General features: G+C 32.6%; 2 protein-coding genes and 1 long non-coding RNA gene across 3 annotated transcripts; all 3 read left to right on the top strand.

Annotated features, from left to right (window-relative positions):
• The first annotated feature begins 8,580 nt into the window (after positions 1–8,580).
• Positions 8,581–14,322, top strand: LOC108457337 (serine/threonine-protein kinase PBL27-like). Its single transcript, XM_017756345.2, has 5 exons — positions 8,581–9,051; positions 10,859–11,058; positions 11,193–11,382; positions 12,710–13,101; positions 13,265–14,322. Exons 1-5 carry the CDS (start codon positions 8,910–8,912, stop codon positions 13,883–13,885), a joined length of 1,545 nt encoding a protein of 514 aa, XP_017611834.1. The 5' UTR covers positions 8,581–8,909; the 3' UTR covers positions 13,886–14,322.
• A 3,559-nt stretch (positions 14,323–17,881) lies between these two features.
• On the top strand, positions 17,882–18,872 carry LOC128280494 (uncharacterized). Its single transcript, XR_008270583.1, has 2 exons — positions 17,882–18,008; positions 18,680–18,872. It is a non-coding gene; the product is annotated as an uncharacterized LOC128280494 (long non-coding RNA).
• A 4,661-nt stretch (positions 18,873–23,533) lies between these two features.
• On the top strand, positions 23,534–24,154 carry LOC108455079 (uncharacterized). The gene has a single exon (XM_017753690.1). It carries the CDS (start codon positions 23,534–23,536, stop codon positions 24,152–24,154), a length of 621 nt encoding a protein of 206 aa, XP_017609179.1.
• Positions 24,155–24,426: the final 272 nt, after the last annotated feature.

Genomic DNA, 24,426 nt, shown 5'->3' with positions numbered 1-24,426 from the left:
AAAAAATGGAAATGTTTTTACACTATTCAATTTTAAACGTTTTAATTAAATGATTATGCCGACTAGCATAAACATGATTCATTACAAAAATAAGTGAAAAAATATTATTTATTCCAAAACTATCATATATATATTTAATGACTAAATTTATAAAAAAAATTAGGGTTTTGAGTCGAGTTTTAGGATATTTAAAAAAATAGATTGATTTTGGAGAGAAAAATAAAAAAAAATGCATCCTATGGGACATGCAGTGAAAATGTGTACTATAAGGCATGCTTTTTAACTTTTTGACACGTAAACTCTTTTGGTTAGATTGTCAAATGTTAATGAGTTCCGGGTTCAATTCCCTCTCTTACTTACATTTGTGTTTTTAATTCATTTGTTTCAAACTTTACTTTTATTTTTAATTGTTTTTAACATATTAACTTTTTTTGTTAGATGGTTAATTAATAGTGATTTTATTCTTGAATCCTAGGTTCAATTCTTCTACTAAGCGCATCCGTGTTTTTTTTTTCAATATTTTTAATTCTTCTTTTAATTAATATCTCTTTTATTTATGAAATTAAATAATTATTGTCAATTATATAATAAAAATAAATCATTAATATTTAACCATATAACCAAAAGAGTTGGTGTGTTAAAAAGTCAAAAAACACGTCTTTTTTCATTGCCCATCACACGTTTTCTTTTTCTTTATCCAAAATCAACATATTTTTCTAAATATTCTAAAAATGAATCCAAAAACCTAATTTTTTTTTTAAATCAGCATTTTTTTTCAAAATCGGCTTAAACTTGATATAATTTCATTAATAATAAATTGTTATTGATTTTAAATTATAACTAATGAGATGTCAAGTGAATAGATTATAGAGCGTTTATTTGTCACAATCTTAAACGTGACACTCAGGATTGGTTCCTATTTTGGTCTAATACCTTATTGATTGACATTAAATTTTATTTACAGATATAAAAATTACATATATAAGAAAATACAAGCATTCTACAAAATGAAAATATAAAATTCAATCAACAAATAATACCAACTAAATTTTATTTACAGATACAAAATAATACGAACATTTTAGAAAATTGATATACAAAAATATAAAATTTGATCGACAAATAATACGTTCTAAAATATTTTTACAGATCCAAAAATAACACAAATATTTTACAAAACTGATATACGAAAATATAAAATTTGACCAAAAAATAATACTGACTACAATTGATTTACGAATACAAAATAATACGAACATTTTGTGTAACACCCCTTAACCCTAAACTGTCGCCGGAATAGGGTTACAAGGTATTACCAAATAATCGGATAATTTACGATTGATATTCAAATAATTAGCGAACATATTATAATATAATCATAAGTTCATATAAAACTTTTGCTATTTGACTTTTTTTTTAAAGAAAAATTCAATATAACCGCTTTATAAATATTTAACCTTCCTTGCAAATTCAAATCGCAACCAATTCAAAACCAATATTACAATTCATACAATTTCATATTTAAATACACCTAAACATAGTTCAACACCAACTCAGTAATTTACTAAGTAAACATTCGCATATATTGTTTAATTAAATAAACTTCATTCATTATATTTCAACTTGTTCCCAACTATACCAAATATGTTATGATAATTCTATTTCCATTTCATTAAACCAAGTATCAAAAGATCATGTTAGTATTAATTATATCAAATATATCATATAAATTTTCATACTATTTCATTAGTTTAAATATCAAAATACCAAATATCATTCTTTACAACAAAAATTATATAGCATTTTAAAGTGACCAAATTAACACCTATGTACATGCCACTTTTGCCAAAAGAAGAATACATCACCGAGTTTTGCGCTAGAGTCGGGATCGCCTGGATGCTGAACCAAGACTCTGAATACCTATTAACCTGCGCATGGAAACAACCGTACGCTGAGTATTTTATACTCAGTGTTATTACTATAATTCAAATTATAAACATAATAATCATGTAAATTAAATCATCTAACTTTAATATTTACTAAACCAATTCAAACATAAATTTGCCATTTTCAATATATTCATGCAATTGAATTTAGCTGTTCATCATAAACATTCATGTTGAGCCATTGTCTATTCCATGAACCATTAATTCATGCTTTCCATTCTCATACTCACATTCAAATCACATTTTCAATTCATATTCTATTTTTACATTTCTTACAGTGGCTCAACCGATTCATTTTATTCAACTTAACTATTCTTTTAATTACCCCTATTAACAGATTCAGACTTTGGCAGATACACGGATCCAACCAAACACACCAATTTGGCACCCAGTGCCTCATCGGATAGTTCGAAGCAAAGTTGACACCCAGTGTCTCATCGGCCTAGCCGAAGTAAAGTGGTACCCAGTACCTCATCGAATCTATCCGAAGTAAAATAGTGACACCCAGTGTCTCATCGACTCGAGGTCGAAGCATCCTTGGACACTTCCAATCCTATGGCATGTCAACTATATCCGACTCAGCCTGACTAGTTAATAGGGTTTCCGGATCACATATAAATCTAATTAAATTCAGCCGCAATTTCTCACATTTTCAATTCAATCATTTTCCACTTTTCAATCATTTTCCACTTTTCAATTAATTTTCAATTCACATATTCATAATTCAATACACTTTCTCAATTTAATATGCAATTCAATTATTCACATATAATTACAATTCAATTTAATTTTATACAATTTAATACTAATACTTACCATGCATATTAACTTAAAATTCAACAATTAATAATAATTAAATTCAATTATATTAATACTAACACGTATTTCTCATTCAATTCAATTTTCTAAATTCAATTCAATAAAATTACTTACCTCAATATTTACTTACTATAAAATAAATAAATTTAAAATTAATAATTAATGATAAATAACTTGAATTATAGTAATACAAATTGAATTTAGCGATTACTCCTCGATAACTTTCTCCTTTCCTTTTTGTGCCAATGCATCGGGTTCTTTGTTAGCTACGAAAATAATAATAATTTACACTATTAATTACATCATTAATTAAAATAAATAATTGAATTTCTAATCAATTCCTACCTTATTCCCAATTTAATCCTAAATAATTTTACTTACTTTTCTAATTCAATTCATACTTTATTTCTATTCAAATTTCCTCCATACTTACATTTAACTATTAATTTTTCAGCATTTTTCCTAATTTCGAAATTTCTTCAATTTAATCCATACAACATAAAACTTATAGCCTAGTTTACAATTTAATCCTTTAATCAATTCTAACTTAAAATTCATTCAATTAAATCCTTAATTCATTATTTTGTTCAACATGAACTATGTTCAAAAACCTAAGAACTTTCAAAACTTTGTTCTAAAGCTTCTAAAACATCAAAATTAAGAGAAAGAGACTTAATTTAACTTACCAATTAAACTTTAAGCTTCAAATCTTCAGTTTTCCCTTTTTATTTTTCTTTCCTATTCTTTCTTCCCCTGTTCAAACGGCCTCTGTTCTTTCTCTTCTTTATTTCCTTTCTTTATTTCATATCTATTTACTTTATTTTAATTTGTTTTCTATTTAATTAATTAATAAATATAAAATATCTATTTAATAACAAATGTATATATTACAATTGTATCTCATATCCACCCTACATTTATCTTGACCTAATCTATTTCATAATATAATATAATTAATAATTTTAATAATAATAAATATCTAATAAATATATTTTACTAATTAATAATAAATATAAAATATCTTTTCACTAATTATACATAAATAATACAAATATACTTATTTAAATTAATACGCTTGTCTTTTATTTTTACCTTACACTTGTCCTTTCTTAATTTATTTCAAAATATAATAATAATTAATATAATTTATAGCTTAATAATAATAATAATAATAATAATAATAATAATAATAATATATTTTTACTTAAATTTTAAGTAAATAACTAAATATATTACAAGTGTACGTATTTAATTATTATTTCAATACACTTGTATACTTCATCACCCTACACTTGTCACACAACTAGATTTATTTATTTATTTATCTATAATTCATATTATAATTTAAATAAAATAATAATTCTATAATTTAATAATTTAATAAAGTAAGAAAAATCTTACACTTATGAGGCCTCATTCTATAGTAAATGGTATATTTGCCATTTTGGCCCTTTTATTTTATTTTAATCTATAATTAAATTTTATCCCTTATTCAATTTAGTCCTTTTTACTATTTTCTCTAAATTGAACTAATTTCACTTAATTAAAACCTAATTAAACACATTACTAGACTCACAATTATTCCTAATAATTATTTACAAACTCGATTTACTAAGATAGAGGCCCGATATTGTACTTTTTCGATGCTCGTGAATTTTGGGTCATTACATTTTGAATAATAGTTTCTCCACAGTTAGTCATCTTCTGCTTAAATCAGGTCTACATTACATTTAGTAATTTCGACCATGTATGTCCGCTATATTCTTTAATCGTAATCGGTCTACACAGTTCGCCATCTATGACGGAGGAAGTCATCCAACATTTGATGGCATAATCTTTACGATTCACATGACAATATATAATTCAACCCCGAAATTCGGTTGTAAACTCTCAAACACTCCCATCTGCAATCCACTACATCACACCTATTTGATGATACACTCCCAAATACGGTATCCCCATTTGATGGTACACACCCAAAAACTCTTATTTGATGATAATCTCAACAATTTTTTCCCCATCTAATTACAATACCACAACCAAATAGCTTCCATGCATATAAACTAAAGAGGTCCTGACCATCAGTGTCCCAGCACCTTAGAATTTTTTTTAAAATCTAGTACAAAGGTGTCGGCTATCAGTGTCCCAGCACCAAATTTTTTTTTTAAATCTATTACAAGGGTGCTGGCCATCAATGACCTAGCACCCAATTTTTTTTTTCAATTCCTGAAAAAATTGATACCGGCCATCTACTTCCCCCAACCCAAAATTTTTTTATTTGATAAAGTGGATGCCGGCCATCAGTGTGTCGGCACCCAAAAAAATTATTTTTTTATTTCAAAAAGTGGTGCCGATCACTTAAGTCTCCCAATTCAATTTTTTTCAAATATTGGTATAAATGTATATCCATGCTACGGGTTGAAAAAAATTTATGGGTGTTGGCCATCTAGTGTCTAGCACAGAAAAAAATAAATTTTTAACCCCCTGAAACAATTATTGCCAAATAATTGTATCAAAATTTATGGTGGTGTTGGCCGCTTAAATCCCCTAACCCATTTTTACTGTTCATTTTAAATCATTTGGGTGATTGTTTTTTTAACCTAATATTTTTATAATTAATTTTTTTGGATCATTTGATTAAAATGACTCGGTTGTTTGAAGACCCCTATCTCCTCCCTTAATAAAAAAATTCCAAATTAAATGGGTTTTTCTTTTGTCTTTGACACACATGCTTGGTGAAATCAAAATACCTGTGTGGAAAGGTGAATGGTCTAATTTTAGTTTTAGTCCTTCTATGATGCATAAATTTATGATAAAATCTTTTACTTTAATTTCTCATAATTTCCTTTCACAATTTATATATATACACTGTAATTGCAATTGATTAATTAGGGTTAAATTATTATTTGGGGTTTGCACTTGGTAACTATTCTCACATTGGGGTTTGAAATTTTTTTATCCAAGTTTGACACTGAACTTGACATTTGTTCCCATATTGAGACTTGAACTTAGCAATTATTCCTATATTGATGCCTACTTTCAAGGAAATATCAGGAACTAACTTGGAAACAAAAAATTTAAGATCCAATGTGGGAACAATTGTCAAGTCTAGGGCCTAACTTGGACAAAAAAAAAATACAAGCCTTAATGTGGGAATAATTATTAAATTTAGGGCTTTAACTTGGACAAAAAAATGTTGAACTCTCAATATATAAGAATAAATGTAAAGTTTAATCCCTAAAAAGTAATTTAACCCAGTTAACTATAACAACAAATCCATTTAGAATTAAATAATTTAACTCAATACATAATTTTCAGTCTGTAATTTTATTTAAAAAGCCCTAAAGCATAACTATATCATATTAAATTGTTTGAATGGGATTTTTTCAAAAACACATTGGCATATAATTTTAGAAAAAAATCTATATTTATTTATAATTTAAATAGTTAAGGCTATCAAGTAAGTAATAATATTTATACAAATATTATAAAATTAAAAAGATTAAATTATATTAAATTAAAATATGGAAGTTAAATTGTAAAAGTTTTTGCATAATAGAGATGAAAACTATAAATAAACCATTGACTTTTGAGGTTTTTTAAAAATAATTTTGACCTTGACACCCAAACACATTTGGAGAATTCACGAAACTTTCTTTTTTTGAATCACATTGAAATTAAAATGAATTACATTGAAATTAAAACTAGGGTAAATTATACCAACAATCACTCAATTTTGGGGTAGTTGACAAAACAGTCATTCAGGTTTCAATTCAGTCATTCAATTTTTTAAAAATAACAAAATAGTCACTACTAACCATTTTCGATTACAAGCGTAACGGAGCTATCATATTTCGTTATAGACTTGACGGAGCTGCCATTTTCCATCCCTCTATCACTACTCTCTCATCTTTCTCTTTCTTCCCCACCATCCCTCCCCCTACTCTGATTCTCTCCCCCTCTTCCCCTCCATTGCTTTAATCAAACAAGCCCCTTTACCTTTTTGCAGACCTCTCCACCCTTGCCTCTCCCCCTCTTCCCCCTATTTCTTCTTCTCCATCATCGCTACCACCATTACCACAGTCGCCGTTGTTACTACTCTGTTCCTTACATCAGATTTTGAAGTCAAAGGGTTGGCATGGTCTTAAAGGAACAACGTGCTTGTAGGAACTTGTTGCTTAGGTCCAAATGATCCTGGAGTTCATATCCCTTCCCCTAGAGGACAACACTAAGCCAAAAAAAAAAAAAAACACTAATAGAGATCACTATTGACTTCCATTTCTTTTGAAACTATATATTTGGGTTTTCTGTTGAACAAAGTGCCAATTCATTTCATGAGAAAATTTTGAAGTTTTATCATTTGACAAAGTGGTTTATATTGCTCTGCATGTAGAGAGGAACAATTTAGAATGAGTTTTGATGTTCACTTTGATAAATATACTGTATGATGAATTTATCATGTCTAGTCTTTTTTGAAAGGAAAAAATAATGCAAGAGTTGGTGTTGTTACGAACCATAATTATTATTTGATTTAAATAATTATGCAAAGTTGATAAATCAATCACCATGACAACAGAGGATTTGCAATAGCATTTCCTTAAGGTTCAAATAGAGGTATAAGGAGCAACTCTACATATTGCTTTCACCATTAAATTTTATACTCTAAATCATATGAACTCAATGCAATGATGACAAAATTGAATGTAATAATGGATACCTCCCTTCCCTCTCTGTTTTCCCCTTATTCTAAGAGGACCTTTCAAAAATCTAGGGAAAAAGATTGAGTTATGTAATAGATAAGAAGGAAAATAAAAATGGAAATCTGGGTTAGGTTGAAGTAAAAATGGACTCTAACCAATTTGATGTAAACTCATAAGCCACAAATGTTACAACACCAATCTGATGTAAGGAATAGAGCAGTAACAGCGATGACAGTGGTAATGGTGGTAGGGATGATGATGAAAAAGGAATAGGGGGAAGAAAGGGAGAGGGCAAGGGTGGGGAGGTCTATAAAAAAGTAAAAGGGCTTGTTTGATTAAAGCAATGGTGGGGAAAAAGGGGAGATAATCGGAGTAAGGGGAGGGATGGGAGAACAGTGATAGAGGGATGGAAAATGACAGCTCCGTTAAGTCTGTAACAGAAAATGATAGTCCGTTACATCTGTAACAGAAAATGGTTAGTGGTGACTGTTTTGTTATTTTTTGAAAGTTGAGTAATTGAATTGAAACATGAGTGACTGTCTTATTAGCTATCCCAAAGTTGAGTGACTGTTGGTGTAATTTACGCTTAAAATTATTTATTTTGCTTTTAACGAAACGAGAATGTATTAGGAGTCAGATTGTATTTAAGGGTGAAGTAGAAAATTTTTTAGGTGATCGAAATTAAATTGTATTTTGTATGATAGTAAAATATAATTTCACCATTTTAATAATATATATGTTTATAATTTTAAATGATTAAATCAAAGTTTTATCATTTTTAGAATGTCAAAATGAAATTTTATTTAGATGATATTTGTTCTTTTTACTTAAAAATAATAAATTAATCACTGAACATTAAACTAAATAGCCAATTTATATTTTTTGATGAATTACAAAGAGGTAAAGCCTAAAAATAATGGGACTAGCACCATTTGAATCCAGACCAAACATATGGAGTAAATTTTATTTTAATATAATATACAAAAATTAAATGAAATCTAACTCTTATATAAACTATTTCACTTACATAAACTAATAATATGAGTAATTATGAGAAAGTAATTATTTTAAAAATAATTACAAAAATAATTACAGAAAATGAATTTATCTACCACTAGAGTAAAATAATTTTAGCCTCCCCCCTTTTTCTTTACCTTATTTTCTCTTATGCTTACACAACATAAGCTTCTTTTTTCTTCTTCTTCTTTTTTTTTTCTTCGAATTGTTGATCTGCCACTTTGGACTCGATCTTTGTCTTAAATGGGAGCTTAAGATTATCCAGAGGAGCTCAAAGAAAGAAGATTCCAAGGCGATAAAAGATTTTTTTTTTGGGGGGGGGGGTTAAAGGTGTGAAAGTGAAGATAGATTGGAGTAATTATAGAAGAATTATGTGAAAATTAGGGTTTTCAATTCTGGTTTTGTTTGGTTTGCTTGGATTTTGATTATGGGTGGGTGTTTTCCTTGTTTTGGATCATCAAACAAGGAAAGCAACAATGGTGGAACCACTGTGAAAGAACTGCAAAACAAAGATTCTACTAAAGATGGCTCAGTTGGGCAATTTCATCATGTTAATAGAGTTAATTCAGGTAAATTCTTCATTTCCTACCCAAAATTTTACTCTATTTTTTTCCTCTGAATTGTTATAAATTGGTGGTTTCTGATCAACTGAAACATGTTCAATTTTCTGTTCTTCCCCAAGTTCTTTTATGATATATGAACTGTTAGAATATGTTGCGAGTTTGACCTGATACATTTATGGTCGATGTACTAGTGTTATATACGTATATGTATATGTATATGTATATGTACATGTATATGTCGGGCACGGTCAGCTGTTTCTAAGCGTTTTCATGTATTTAGATGATCCTTGGAGATGTATCTCTATATCCATGTATTTGGGTATTGTTATAATTTTTTTATAAGTTCTTTCACGTATTCGAAGGATCCTCGGAAGTAATATCCTATATCTATGTGTCCGATGTGAATGTCGGAGTATTTTAAGAAAAATGAAGAGTCGTAGTAACATAATTAATGGTTGCTTTGAGGTGTTTGATTGATTTAGAGTGTTCATACAATTCTAATCCATCTATAGCTTGTTTTTCTTTGATGAATTGTTAGTGGATCTTTTTGTTGATTGGGTATCTGGTCTTAGATTTAGGCATGATTTTCGCTTTTCCTAGTAAAATCTTGTTTAGGATATTACTTGAACTCAGGTATCAGTCTCAGTTATAGGCATGTGTTAGATACAGCTATGTTCAAGTTTTTCATCATTTTTTTCATGTATTTGGAGGATCTCTAGATGGTCATATTCTCCTACCAGTGTCTAAATATGTGTTGGACTCGGGTACCCTAAGCAAAATGGAGAGTTAAAGCAACATAGCTTGTTATCTGTAATTGTTAGTCGAACTCGGGTGTAAGCTTTGGATATGGGTTTGTGTTTGACAGGGATATGTTTAACTTTTTTCATGATTTTTCCGTGTATTTGAAGGATCCTTGGAAGGTTATATTCTCATACTCATGCCTGTATGCATTGGGCAACCATTTTCAAGAAAATGAAGAGTCGGGCCTAAATAGCTTGTTAATCCATAATTGTTAAGCTGATATAGACTAAATACTAGTAAATGCATTTCAAGTGAGAATTTGGATGTTCATACAAATGATAAAGGATGGAGTTGAATTTACAGTTAGAAGCTTTGCTTGTGATGTTTTCTTCTTCCTCCTAGAATGTATGTATATATATATGTATATACATGTAATATGTATTATAATTTTTATATTGTTCTGACTCTTTGTTTTTCTTGAAGTAATTGTGTCCGTCACTCGTGTCGAGCACATAGATATAGGATATGTCCTCCAAGAATCCTTCAAATATATGGAAAAACTTAGGAAATCTGACTTTGGAGACATACCATATCCAATAAACTGACACTCACATCCAAGTTCAAGTAGTATAAGTTGATTTTGTGCACAAGTGAGACGGGTTTAAGTCTTTTATTGAGCAAGTGTATTATGCTGCCAAATCCTAAAGTTGTAGAAGGTTCCATTTCCGTTTCTAGGTGACAATTTAATTTTATTGTTGTTGCAAATGAACAGTTGTGCTCACAGGTTGCATTGATTCGACTCTTCATTTTTCATCATATAATTGTGTCCAACATAATTTCAGAAATTGGTATAGGGATGCGACTTTACATGGGCCCTCTAAATATATGAAAGAACTTTTTAAAAAATTGAACATACCTGTGTTAAACACATGCCCTTGTCTGACACTCGTACCCAAGTCTGAGTAACATAGCTGGCCCGTTATCTTGTTTTGGCCTTTTAATTGTGATTCTGTTGTTCTCTATCTTCATTCTTTACTCTTGTTCAATGCATCTGATTCACTTCTTTGACCAGACAAATCAAAATCTCAGAGTGGTTCTGATTCTAAGAAGGAACCTGCAGTACCTAAAGATGGACCAACGGCAAATATTGCAGCACAAACATTTACTTTCCGAGAGCTTGCCACCGCTACAAAGAACTTTAGGCCAGAATGTCTATTAGGAGAAGGTGGGTTCGGACGTGTTTACAAGGGCCGCTTGGAGAGTACGGGACAGGTCTGTAACGGATGCTTGAATTAGATGTACATGACTGTTATAAACATGATGTAATTCAATTTTTATGGATTAATTTGAATTATGGGTGTGAAGAAGTGAAATCTTTTGCTTTAGTAATTGTTTTATGTTTGCAGGTAGTTGCTGTAAAACAGCTCGATCGAAATGGTCTTCAGGGAAATCGAGAATTTCTTGTTGAAGTTCTCATGCTTAGCCTCTTACACCACCCAAACCTTGTCAACTTGATTGGTTATTGTGCCGATGGGGACCAACGCCTCCTTGTGTATGAGTTTATGCCTTTAGGATCATTGGAGGATCACTTACACGGTAAGTTAGCAAGTCTTTCGGTGTTCATGGTACATGCAATTTATGTTACTCAGACTCGGTGTGAATATCAGATATCAGGAAAAATGAAGAGTCAGAATAACATAGATTGAGTCCTCTACTTTTGTTTTGACTGCAATGTAATACTTCCATATTCGGTGAAGATGCATGGCTATTTGCTTTTACCCTATGTTGCTCTTAACTGTTTTCTTCCTTAAATCACATCATAATCTCCACGGATCCTCCAAATGCTTGGAATAACTTAGGAAATCTAACCATATTCATGCCGGGTACATACTAGTACCTAGGGATGGAAAAAAAAAATCGAATACAATGGGTTCCGACTCGACCCGATCTGTTGGTTCGGATATTTTTTTTTTTGAAAAATCGGGTTCAGGGCGGGCTGGATCAGGTGAATTTACAAAAATAGTTGGTTGGGTCGGGGTTGGTTTGAGGTAAATCCGCCCCGCCTGGCCCTGGGATTTTTACAAAAATGCCCCACACACACACACACACACACACACACACACATATGTATATACGTTAAGTTTTTTCTTTCAATAAATAAATAATATATATATATTAAGTTTTAAGTCTAAACTCAAAAAAATTAATCTTATTTGCTTCAAATAAAAACTAAAAAATAAATAAATTAAATTTGGGTCAAGTCAGGTCTCCTATTAAATTTCGGGTTTGGGATGGAATTTTTTTCTTTAAGAGTCGGGATTGGGTTGGGGTTGGGACGGATTCATCAATGTTTGGGTCGGGGTCAGCAAAACTCTGCCCTGCCCCGTTGCCATCGCTACTATTACTGGAGTTTGAATAACATAGCTTTTACTTGTCTTTAGGAACTACAAGTTTTTGGCCTTAATTATATAGAAAGATTTGTTACCTTAATTACCATGTTATTTATTGATGAAGCCGCATCAGGCTTGGGTATAACATTGCTTCCTTCTAGATAGGTCATTTAACAGGCGAAGAAGAGTTAATTTCTAAGAAAAGATATCTAGATTTGTAGACTTGTAATATAGGGAGAATGGTCTTTATTTCACTTAACAAATAAGGTTAGTAGAATAAAAACTAACATACCCTGTCAGATGATGCCTGTATCCGACAATAATCTCGTCCTTGAAACTATTCCGTTGGCTTCGGTTTTTTAATTGACATCTAATGACAAGTTTAACTTTTAAATTGCATTTAAGTGATACTCTTATATTTATGGCCGCATTAACCGAATTTTGTTTGTTGGCTTATTCTGCACTCGTTTCATTATGTGGAATCACACTTTAGCATATCATATTGATAACTGTGTTTTAAATTTGCTTTTCAGATCTACCTCCAGGCAAGGAACCTCTGGACTGGAATACCCGAATGAAGATTGCTGCAGGTGCGGCCAAGGGTTTGGAATATTTGCACGATAAAGCTAATCCTCCTGTTATTTACAGGGACTTAAAATCGGCCAACATCCTTCTCGGTGAGGGCTATCACCCTAAGTTATCAGATTTTGGGCTTGCGAAACTGGGTCCTGTGGGTGACAAAACGCATGTGTCCACACGTGTGATGGGCACTTATGGCTATTGTGCTCCAGAATATGCAATGACTGGCCAGCTCACTCTAAAATCCGATGTCTATAGTTTTGGAGTGGTCTTTCTCGAGCTTATCACGGGTCGCAAGGCCATCGATAATACAAGGTCTCATGGAGAACATAATCTTGTTGCATGGGTGAGTATCTTTCTTTAGCCGGCCATGATTCAGAAATGCAAGAAATTTCTTCAAAAATTTATACTCGTGTGAAATGATTGTTACATTTTATTTATTACTACTTTGACTCAAATCGAGATTTAGTGTACCTCTTTTCTAACTTTGGGAAAATGAGGGTTTGTAGGCACGACCACTTTTCAAAGATCGTAGGAAGTTTCCGCAAATGGTGGATCCACTACTGCTAGGCCGTTATCCGATGCGAGGATTATACCAAGCTCTTGCCGTGGCAGCAATGTGTTTGCAGGAACAAGCTGCTACAAGGCCTCTAATTGGTGATGTTGTGACAGCACTTACATATTTAGCTTCGCAAACTTACGACCCTAATGTGGCCAGCAATCAAAGCAACAGAGTTGGTCCATCAACTCCGAGACGGAAGAATGATCGAAGGGGTATGGTGGATGGGCTGGACAGCCCAGATGAGCATGGACAACGTGGTTCCCCTTCCTCCCATAGAAATTCACCCGATTACCTGATGAGGAACCATGCTAGGAAATTGAGCACCGGTGCCGAGCTTGGTAGGCATGAAACCGGTGGCGGATCAGGGAGGAAATGGGGCTTTGAGGATTCAGAACGACATGAATCTCATCGAGGCAGCCCTCTGAATACTACAAGAACAAGAGAAACTTCACGTAATCGTGATTTTGATCGAGAACGCGCTGTCGCAGAGGCTAAAGTATGGGGTGAGAATTGGAGGGAGAAAAAACGAGCAAACGCCATTGGTAGCTTTGACAGTACAAATGGCTGATACTTCCAAAATCTTTAATTCATGTTGTTTCTCTCTTTCGAGCTAAGACATGTCTTAACATTCTAAGGATAGTCACTCGCAAAAGGTAGCTTTGAAGAACACCATCCTTCACCGTTTCAAACCCCGGCAATCAGAGTTCATCCATGTATCAGTAATCCGTCCAACTTCTATAATCATCCATGTAGTTCCCGGTTGTTTCAAACCTTGTGGTTTAAGGAAGAAAACACGGTTAAAAGAAGGAATCAAAGAGTGACAGATTTTGCGGGGAGTATTCTCACAGGCAAATTCTCCATTGCCAAACATAAACTTGTGTATGAAACATGTTATAATCTATGTATTTAGACTTCACCTTTTTATTATTAGTCATGTTATTAAGGTAAATGTTGGAAAGATTGTCACATTTTTTTGCATCATAAATGTTGTCATTGTTGTTAAAATCTTGTGTATGAATTGCTCAGTTTTTTCATGTTTAGGGATTTTCATATCTTATATATAAAATGTTCAGTATAAATTTGTTCATGGTCAGGCTTCAAGTTTTATTGGAGACATGTTCATGGGTTCATGGGCTTGAGTTAGGGCTCATTTAATATTACAAAATAAAATTATTTTTATATTAATATTTATACAATTTTATAATTAAAATTTAACAAACAATAACATTTTAACTATTAAATAGTTATACCTTTTAGCTGGAACGAAATTATCCGCTTGGGCTGAGTAAAAGCATAAATCACATTATTAAATTAAAATTTGTATGTTTTATATTTATATAAAATGACTTTTAATTAATAAATATTTGAGTTGGGCTGAATAATACTAATTATTATCACATCTCAATGCCTACTATAATTATTATTAATGAGTATTTAATTGGTTCCACACAATTGGTCTAGTAGTTAAAAGTTGTTAATCCATAAAATTCTTTCGGGTTCAAATCTCCGAGTTAAGTGGTAGCCTTTTAACATTTAAAAATTTAAAATCTTTTAATTATAACAAAAGAATAGACAAAGTAAAAACAAGAGAGCAAAACTATGTGCACCATTGGAAGTATACTAGTTTGAAGTTTTTTTTTATGGTCTTCACTCTTTCTTTTATTAATAAAAAATAATTATTTAAATTAAAAAATAACCAACCTAGTAACTACACCTAAAAATAATCATGTGCTTATCATAGTCTGCTATCGCTAGCACGTCTCTGTCTATTTTCTCTAGCAGATTTTAGGGTTTTTGTTTATTGTCTTTGTATTGACTAGGTGGCGCAGTGTTGCTCTATTGTTATCTACTATTTCCTTGGGGAAAATACAATAATTACTCAACGTGAGTCTTGAGTATGGAATCTGATTTCGTTGAACTTTCGATTAATGAGGAGGAAGATGAGGTTTTGCAAATTCAAGTGGAATCAAATACAGATAGGGGGATGGGGTTTTTTCAATTAGTGGGTTGCTTTTTAATATATAGTGTCATCCATTTTCCAGCAATGAAAATTACCATGGCTAATTTGTGGCATAGATCTGGGGAAAAAAGGTATTTGTTTCAACTTTTTCATATTATGGATATGGAAAGGGTTTTAAAGGGTTTTAAAGGGTTCACCATGGACCTTTAACAACCATTTACAGTTGATATATAAGTTGTAAAGCGGGGAGGACCCATTGAAAGTACCTTTAATTTTTTCACCCTTTTGGGTTCAGATCCACGATATTCCTTTTAGTTTTTTCTTTGAATGTTTAGCGGTGCAACTTGGGAATTTTATAGGGGTTTTTATGGAGTATGATGATTCAAAGTTGGGAAAAGAGAATTGTAATTTTATGAGGATAAAAGTTCAAGTGGATATACGACGACCTTTGAGAAGGAAGAAACAACTTATGTTTAATGGCCAGTGTTTATATGTTCGATTTAAATATGAACGTCTGTCTCTTTTTTGCTTCTATTGCGGTCGTTTGGGGCATAACGATTCATTTTGTGAAGCAAAAATGGCGTTAGGGGTGGAAGTTGCAAAAATGGGATGGGATTTAACGCTGCGGGCTCAATCTCGAAGGGCTTTTGTAATAGCCCAAAATTGGGTCTAGTTGGAATAGAGGTTTCGGGACCACAAAATCTGAGATAGAAATAATTATTTTATGATTATTTTGAGGTCTATGATATGATTTCATGATTGTGTGAAAATTTCGTAAAGAAATTCTATGCATAAAGTGCTCAATTTGAAGTTAGGGACTAAATTGAATAAGTTGCAAAACTTGCATTCTAGAAGATTCTAGTATGAAATTGCTTTGAAATATTAATTAGGAGGTATTAAATATAAATTTGACCAATTTCTAAGTGATGGACAATGTAACGCCCCAATTTTCGGGAATCCTGTGAATGTTGGCATAGGTTTAATTATGTTAGTGGGCCTCTAGAAAGCCCAAACTTAAGATAGAACCCGACAATTTTAGTTAATTTTTGTTTCATAACAAAAAGGGGGTGAAATTATGAAATAGAACCTATGTGAAAATGTTTGAAAATTCTATAGGCTAAATTGAAGTGGCCAAATAAATAGGAGTGCAAAATAGGAGGATTTGCATGACAAACCTCCCATTTTACATGAAGTGGCCAGCCATCATGTTGTTGTAGACAAAATGTACACTTGATATCCATAATTTATGATACAAATTGATAATAGGTTAGGTAAATATTCCATGATAATAGGTTAGGTAAATGTTCCATGATAATGGGTTAGGTAAATGTTTCATGATAATGGGTTTGGTAAATGTTTCATGATAAGAATTTCATGTCTTTTGTATTAAAGAATTAAATGGATGAAATATGAAGTTTTATTAAAAGAAAAAGGGGTGAAAAGAACAAAATTTTATCCATCTTTGTTCATCATAACTGAAAGTTAGAGAAGAGAAAGGAGAGGAGAAAGCTCTTGAGTATTCGGTCATTAGGAGGAGGAAAATTGAAGGTAAGTTCTTGGTACCTTGCTTCTATTTTGAGGTTCATGAGTTCTTTTTGATTCTACCTTAACTCTTGAAGTATATTTTGATTTTTAGTTGTGTTGTGAGCATTTAGTCATGAATTAAAATGAAGGAAATGGTTGTTGTTTCATATTCTTTTGATGAAAAATGGAAGATAGGTGAAGTTGAGCCAAACAAATGAGCATGCATGTGCCTTAGATGCTAAGGGGAAAAATCAGCTAACATGTTGTGCTTTAAAATGATGAAATGGAGATTATACTTAAGTAAAATCATAGATATGTGATGATTGATTGGTGATATACATGTTGAAATAACAAGCATGCAAGTTAGGTGTAAAAGAGTGATTTGGTAATAAATCTGCTTGGGACAGCAGCAGTAACGTGACTTTGGAAAATCACCATAAATTGTGGGAGATGAATTAGAAGCTGAATAAATTATGTAATTAAAGCTTAATGAGTCTAGTTTCAAATGGAATAAACAAGAACATATTTTTAATTCTGTAAAATGAGAAATTTGATTCGTAATGAAGAGTGGTCAGATTAGTCAAACAGTGAAACATGGGAAACTTTAAGAAAAATCTGGTATTGATTGGCCATACCAAAAATTCTGAAAATTTTATGGATAGAAGATATATGAGTCTATTTTCAGGGAAAATTAACGGTACTTGATTTGGAGTTTCGTAGCTCTAGTTATAAATGATTTAGTGACTGTTGCTCAGGAAGACAGCTTGCAGTGAAATTATGATTATGTGGTAAACATTGACAAAAATTTGTTAATGAGTTGCTTATTGATTTCTTATAAGCTTACTATGATCTGTAGGTGTGGTTGGCCGAATATTGTAAGGGTTAATACGTAGTTTGTATTTGAATAGTTAGATTAACGTGTTAGTAATCCAATTGTAGGCGGTTCGTGTGTGGATCTCGTCAAGATATCGTCATAAAATGTGTGTAATCGACACCTCTCATAGACTAGATTGGCAAAAGCCGAAAAGTCGAAATCTTTGAAAAGTCGATATTTTGGGAATTTGATGTCTGAATGCTCGTAAGATAGTTGGGTTTGTATATTTGGTAATCTAAAGTAATAAACTGCAGTACGCGCGATTTCGTACATTTTGATAATTTGGGCTTAATGGGCCAAAGATCGGGTTCATGGGCCAACGGGCCCAATTCAGTAAGTATGCGCGGTAAGTGTTCTGATAGTACGTAAATAGTTAGGATATGCATGAAAACCCTAAAAGTAGCTAAATTACTATAATACCCCTATGTATGAAAAATTACTATTATACCCCTAGGTGCAAAATTACCGTTATACCCCTAGGGTTAATTTTGACTGAAAAGCATGACGATCTGATTCTGTATGATGTATGCCATGATTATATATCTGTTGCATGGGGACATGGGTTATATTATGGAGGAAGCGTTCTGGTGGCTATGCCACAAATATCTGATCTGGTGGCTCTGCCACAAATATCTGATCTGGTGGCTCTGCCACATATATTTGTTCTGGTGGCTCTGCCACGATTATCTGTATCTGGTGACTCACACATTATCATTCTGCAGCCATGCTACAAATTCTGTGGTGTGTAGCGGTTGGGTGGGTCGAGTTGTCTCCCCATACGGTGTAAGGTTGGTACGGGGGTGTATACGGTTGGATATGGTTGGGTTTCTGCATAAACATGTAATATCATTACGTTACATTATGGGCCTATGGGCTTTATTCTCAATTCGTTCAGGCTAAGCCAACTTATTCTATTTCGTGGTTTGAGCTGATATAGGCTATGGTTGGGTTAATTTACACATCGAGTTTCCCCAAACTCACCCCTTTTATTTTCATCCACGTAGGAAATCCCCAACCATAGTGGGCTTGGAGCTGTGAGGGAATTCGGAGTGGTCACCCATTCTGAAAGTTTGATTTTCTTCTGGTGAACTGAACATCCTTTTATTTACGTTTGAAGTTTTGGGTTTTTAAATGTAATAAGGCCGCTTAATTATTTTTGATGGTTTTAATATGTATTATTAAGATAGGTAATACTTATTTTAACTGTTGAAATTAGATAGCTTTAGGGCGCGTTTTCAAAAACAACAGTTGATTTCAAAATAACACGACAACAAGAAAAGCTTCCGTAATGAAAGTATTTTCCAAAATTAATCACTTTTCCTAAAAATGACTTAATCGAATCGGTTTCCTAGAAATATCCATGATGTTAAGGTGTGGCAATGGCGGTATGCATGTCTAGGATTGGATCCAAAGGGAGCTTGGTAATTAAGCAGTCCGATGGACTCACCACCTCTTTTCCGGTTTCCTACCTGGTGCACAGCTTCCATTTACTTTAACCCTTAATGAATTAATCTTTTGAACATCAGGTACGATTTTCTGGACTTAGAATGGAATTTTTTTTTTACGTTTTTGATGTGGCATGCCGGATCCGGCCATAACTTCTGGGTCGGGTTTGGGGTGCTACAGGCAAAAATTGGACATGGATGGAATTTTTGAAAGTTTAGTAAGGAAGGGCATTTTGGTCATTTGGTAATTAAAAGAAATAAAAAGGGAAAATAAAGCCAAAGTTGACTCATCTTTTTCATGGAGGCTGAAATTAGCATGGGGGAAGTTGACTCATCTTTTTCATGGAGGCTGAAATTAGCATGGGGGAAGCCATGGCTAGGGTTTTCAAGCTTTCCAAGCTCAATAGTAAGTCCGTTCTAACTCCGTTTTTCAAGTTTTTTACGTTTTTGGAATCCCGGTAATTTGTTAAGCTTATTCTAGCAATAATTTAAGCTAGGGTTCATATTTGGAAAAATACCCATAGGTGAAATGTGTTTATTTTTCTGTTTTATGATAGAATATAAGGTTTTAAATTATGTTAGACAACTTGTGCTACTCGGTTTTGAGTGAAAATGAGTAAAAGGGCTTAATTGGTAAAAATACCTAATAGTCATAAGTATATGTTAGAGTGAGAATTTGATGTTTCCATAGAAGGGAAAAGTGATCAGCATGTCATAAAACATAAGAATAAGGGATGAAGTTTAATTCCCGAGCCTAGGGGCAAAAGCGTAAATATGCAAAAATTTAGGGGCAAAATTGTAATTTTTCCAAAGTTTGAGTTAATGACTGTTTTGAATATTACATTAATTAAATAAGTAAAATATGATGTTTTAGATCTCGGAAAATGAGATTTGAACCTAGAATGAGAGAAAAATTGAAAGTTGGGAAAGTTGGTAAAATGGCCGTTTTAGTATCGAGGTAAGTTCATATGTATAATAAGCATTAATTTATGCATGTTTCAATGTAAAATTGATATATTTATTATAATTTCGAGGTGTTGAAAGTATGTAAGTTGGTATGATAATAATACTGACAATAATCTTTGTAATTTATATTTGAAAGTTAAATTTAGTGAATTAATTGAATTATGTTAAATTAAATGACTATGGTGCCAAGTTTATGAATTGATTTAAAAATATGTCTATGGTACATGAAGTGCATTGAATTATCATACATAAATGTGATTTCTATGATTATGGATATTATGGGAAATTGTAAGTTCATATGATTTTTAATAAGGCAATGTGTAATTTAATGTTATTGCCTTGATATTAAATGAGATGTAAGTTTATATGTAAGTAATACATCAATATTGCTTGTATTATGATATTTTATAATAATATTGGAAATATGTTTGTGGATAATTACTTGATTGGTGAAATTATTGGAAAAGAGAGAGAAATCTCGGTTGAACCTTCGGAAAGATTGGATGATACAGATAGTATGTAGCTAGGTCACATGTATGGTGCTGAGTGCACATCATGTGTACAAGAGAGCTACAAGACATTATGATGTAGCTAGGTCACATGGGTGATACTATGTGTACACCATGTAGACAAGAGAGGTACGGGATATATGTAGCTAGGTCGCATGCGTGGTTCCAGGTGAAGGACACCATGTAGACAAGAGAGCTACGAGATAAATTGGCTAGGTCACATGGGTGGTACTGAGTGTTCACCATGTGTACAAGAGAGCCAAACTATATGATGGGTGGAGCTATGTGCTGAAACCACCAAGTATCGAGGATCGATCCGAAGTGTTCAACAGGAGACTCTCTATGTATTGCTTTGTGAGTTTTGTGATGAATAAGTGCAGGAACTTGGTTATGTGAATGATGTGTTCATTAAGTGACCAGGATGTGATAAGGTTATAAACAAGTAAGTTATACATGAGGATGATTTTATGGTGACCTTGTGATCATGGGCCTATACTTGTGATGTATGAAATGTGGTGAAAATGATTTGTGATATGTATGTTATAATGAGGTTAATACAAAGAAAGTGTGAAAGAGTGAATTAACAATAAAACTGTTTTAGACAGTAGCAGTGACGTGATTTTTAAAAATCACCAAAAATAGTAGAAATTGAATCAGAGACTGAATGAGATATCAAATTAAATATTTATGAGTCTATTTTCATATAAAAGAATCATAGCAAGAAAAGGAGTTCTATATTTTGAGATATTTATGTTTTTGTGAGACTGGTTCAGAATGATTACGTGATCCCCTGTTTTGACTTTGGAAAATCACAAAATTTTGGATAAAAATAATTAGAGGCTTAAACTTATATTTTTAAAATCCCTAATGAGTATATTTTCAAGATAAATCAACAAGAACATTATCCGAGTTCTGTACTGTGAGATAATTAATTTTTAGTGAAGAGAGGTCAGAACTGTCAGAATGTGAAACAGGGGAAATTTTAATGAATAAACTGTACTAATTGGCTAAACCAAAAATTATGAAAATTTTATGGTGGAAAGATATGTGAGTCTAGTTTCAGGGGAAATTTACGGATCTTAATTTGGAGCTTTTTAGCTCGAATTATAAATAAGTAAGTGACTATGACTCGTGTGGATAGTTTGATGTGAGCATTTATTAGTAAATTGTGAAATCGTACTTACAAGAATGCTATATACATTAAGGATGTGGAATGGAGAGGAGGAGGAGGAAAATAAATATATGTGGAATACATGGAAACTATGGTATATGAAATATTGATATAATGAAAGAAATGATATGTGTTTATAAGAAAACAGAAAGAGAATGATATGTATCATGACATGTATATATATATATATATATATATATATATATATATATATGACTAGTCTCAATGTAAGGCTTGTTGGGTATGGAGTTGAATTGAAATGTTTCAGGCAAACATGTTATTTTGTGCATCTGAATTGTGGTATTTTATAAAGATATGATCTAGTTTTAAATATGAATGCTTGATGATTAAGCTGAAGATATTTGGTAAGATGATAATCTTGGTATAAATGTATAAGTGGTACTATAATAAACAAGGTAAAATGAGTATGAGATACACATGTATGATGACATACAAATGCTATGTTTTTGGTTTAATTGAAAATATTTAATCATTATATGAATACCATGTTATATGCTTTTGATTTTGTATAAGTGTGTAAGAGATTAAGGTTGACCAAAGCTTGGAAAATAGCCTAGGTATATTCCACACAGGTAGAGACACGACCATGTGTCTCAGCCGTGTATGGAACACGACTTTGGGACACGGGCGTGTGGAGCCTTAAAGCATGAAATTTTCAAGATTTTTGTAAGTTCTCGGTTTAGTCCCGAACCCTTTCTAAAGTATGTTTTGGGCTTCGTAGACTCAAATAAAGGACTATGTGTAAGTGAATGAACGTTTTGAAAAATATAATGAAATTTTATAACCCGTATTTTAGTTTAATATTTGTATGTTTGTCCGGTAACGCCTCGTACCTTATCCCGGCCTCAGGTACGGGTAAGGGGTGTTACAGCTTTGGTTATGAAAAGTGTTTGGTTACGTGAGGAAGGAGAGGAAGTATGGGGTGATAATCAGGAGGGAAGTCAAATGTTAGGGAGTATTTTGGGAATTTCTAAGAAGAAAGTGGGAATTAGGAGCAATATAGATCCCATCTTGAGAATAAATCTAGAGGGGAGATTATATAAATCCCACCCTCAAGGTGAAAATTTAGGGATGCAGATAGCTTTAATGCAATGGATCATGATCTTGAGGATAGGGTGTTAATGGGGGAGGAAGGTAAGAAGCGAAAAAAAAGGGATACTGAAGGATTACCAAGAAGAGAAGAGGGAAATTTCATGGAGTTGAGAAATAAAGATATGAGGGATTCAACCCATTTATTATCGACAGTTACCAAGAGGCAAGCCGACCGGGCGCAATGAAAATCATAAGTTGAAATGTCCGTGGCTTGGGGAGCCAGCGGGCAGTTCGAAGACTTCGACACACGTTGAAGTTACATAATCCCCAAATGGTCTTCTGTATTGAGATAAAAATAGGCAGAAGTAACATGGAAAAGGTTAGAAGAAACTATGGTTTTTTCAATGGGATTGAAGTTGGATCAATTGGTTCTAGAGGTGGATTGTGTTTAGCATGTAAAGGGGATATTAGTGTTTTATTTCAAAGTTTTTCGTCTAGCCATATTGATGTTATAATAAATGAGGTGGATGAATGTACTAAATGGAGATTTACCAGATTTTATGGGTCTCCTTATCACCAGGATAGAGATGCAACGTGGGATCTTTTAAGACAATTATGTGAAGTTGGGGAACTTCCATGGCTGGTAAGTGGGGATTTTAATGAGATCATGTATGGATGTGAGAAAAGGGGGGCTTACCGCGAGAGGAAGGAAAAATGGAAGCTTTTAGAAGGGTGTTAGAGGATTGCAATTTAATGGATATGGGTTTTTCTGGGAATTGGTTCACATGGGAGAGGGGTAATTTGCCAGAGATTAATATTGAGGAACGGTTAGATAGAGGGGTAGCTATTGACAGCTGGCTAGCTTTATTTCCAGATTTTCAAATTCAGCATCTATCACATTTCTTCTCCGATCATTGTCCATTGCTCATTAATACTAAATGTGAAGATACAAGGTGTGTGGAGAAGAGGTTCAAATTTGAAGCATGGTGGGTGTTGGAGGAGTCATTTATTGGTGAAGTTAAGAGTATTTGGGAAAATTCTTCATGTGACTTATTAAATAAGTTGCAGTGTGTTAAAAGAGGGTTGCATAAATGGGCGGCTAGAATTGGTTATAGTAGAAAATCAAAGCAAGAGATGTTGCATCTAAAGCTGACAAAATTGCTAGCAGAAGATAGAAGCGATGAGAACCTGGCGGAACTTATTGATACAAAGGTGGGTCTCAACTTTGAGATTGAAAATGATGAGAGGTATTGGGAACAACAGGCGAGAGTTAATTGGCTGAAACTAAGAGATAAGAATACTTCTTTTTTCCACAAGCAAGCGACGCAAAGGTGAAGAAAGAATTGTATCTACAAGTTACAGTATGAGGATGGCAGGGAAATTAAAGTTATTGAAGAAATGAAGGAGATAGCGAGGTCATATTTTCAACAGTTGTTTCTAGCTGGAAGGAGAGGAAACTATAATCACACTTTGTCAAGTATTGATCGTTGCATTTTTGAGGAGGACAATTCAAAACTTAGGGTTGAATATACAATGGAGGAGATCCACGAAGCGTTGAAAGAAATGGGCCCTACAAAAGCACCAGGTGAGGATGGTTTTCTAGCACT

This window comes from Gossypium arboreum, chromosome 9 (genome assembly GCF_025698485.1).
Source record: "Gossypium arboreum isolate Shixiya-1 chromosome 9, ASM2569848v2, whole genome shotgun sequence".
NCBI classification, from domain to species: domain Eukaryota; kingdom Viridiplantae; phylum Streptophyta; class Magnoliopsida; order Malvales; family Malvaceae; genus Gossypium; species Gossypium arboreum.
This window is presented reverse-complemented; position numbering and strand designations above follow the sequence as displayed.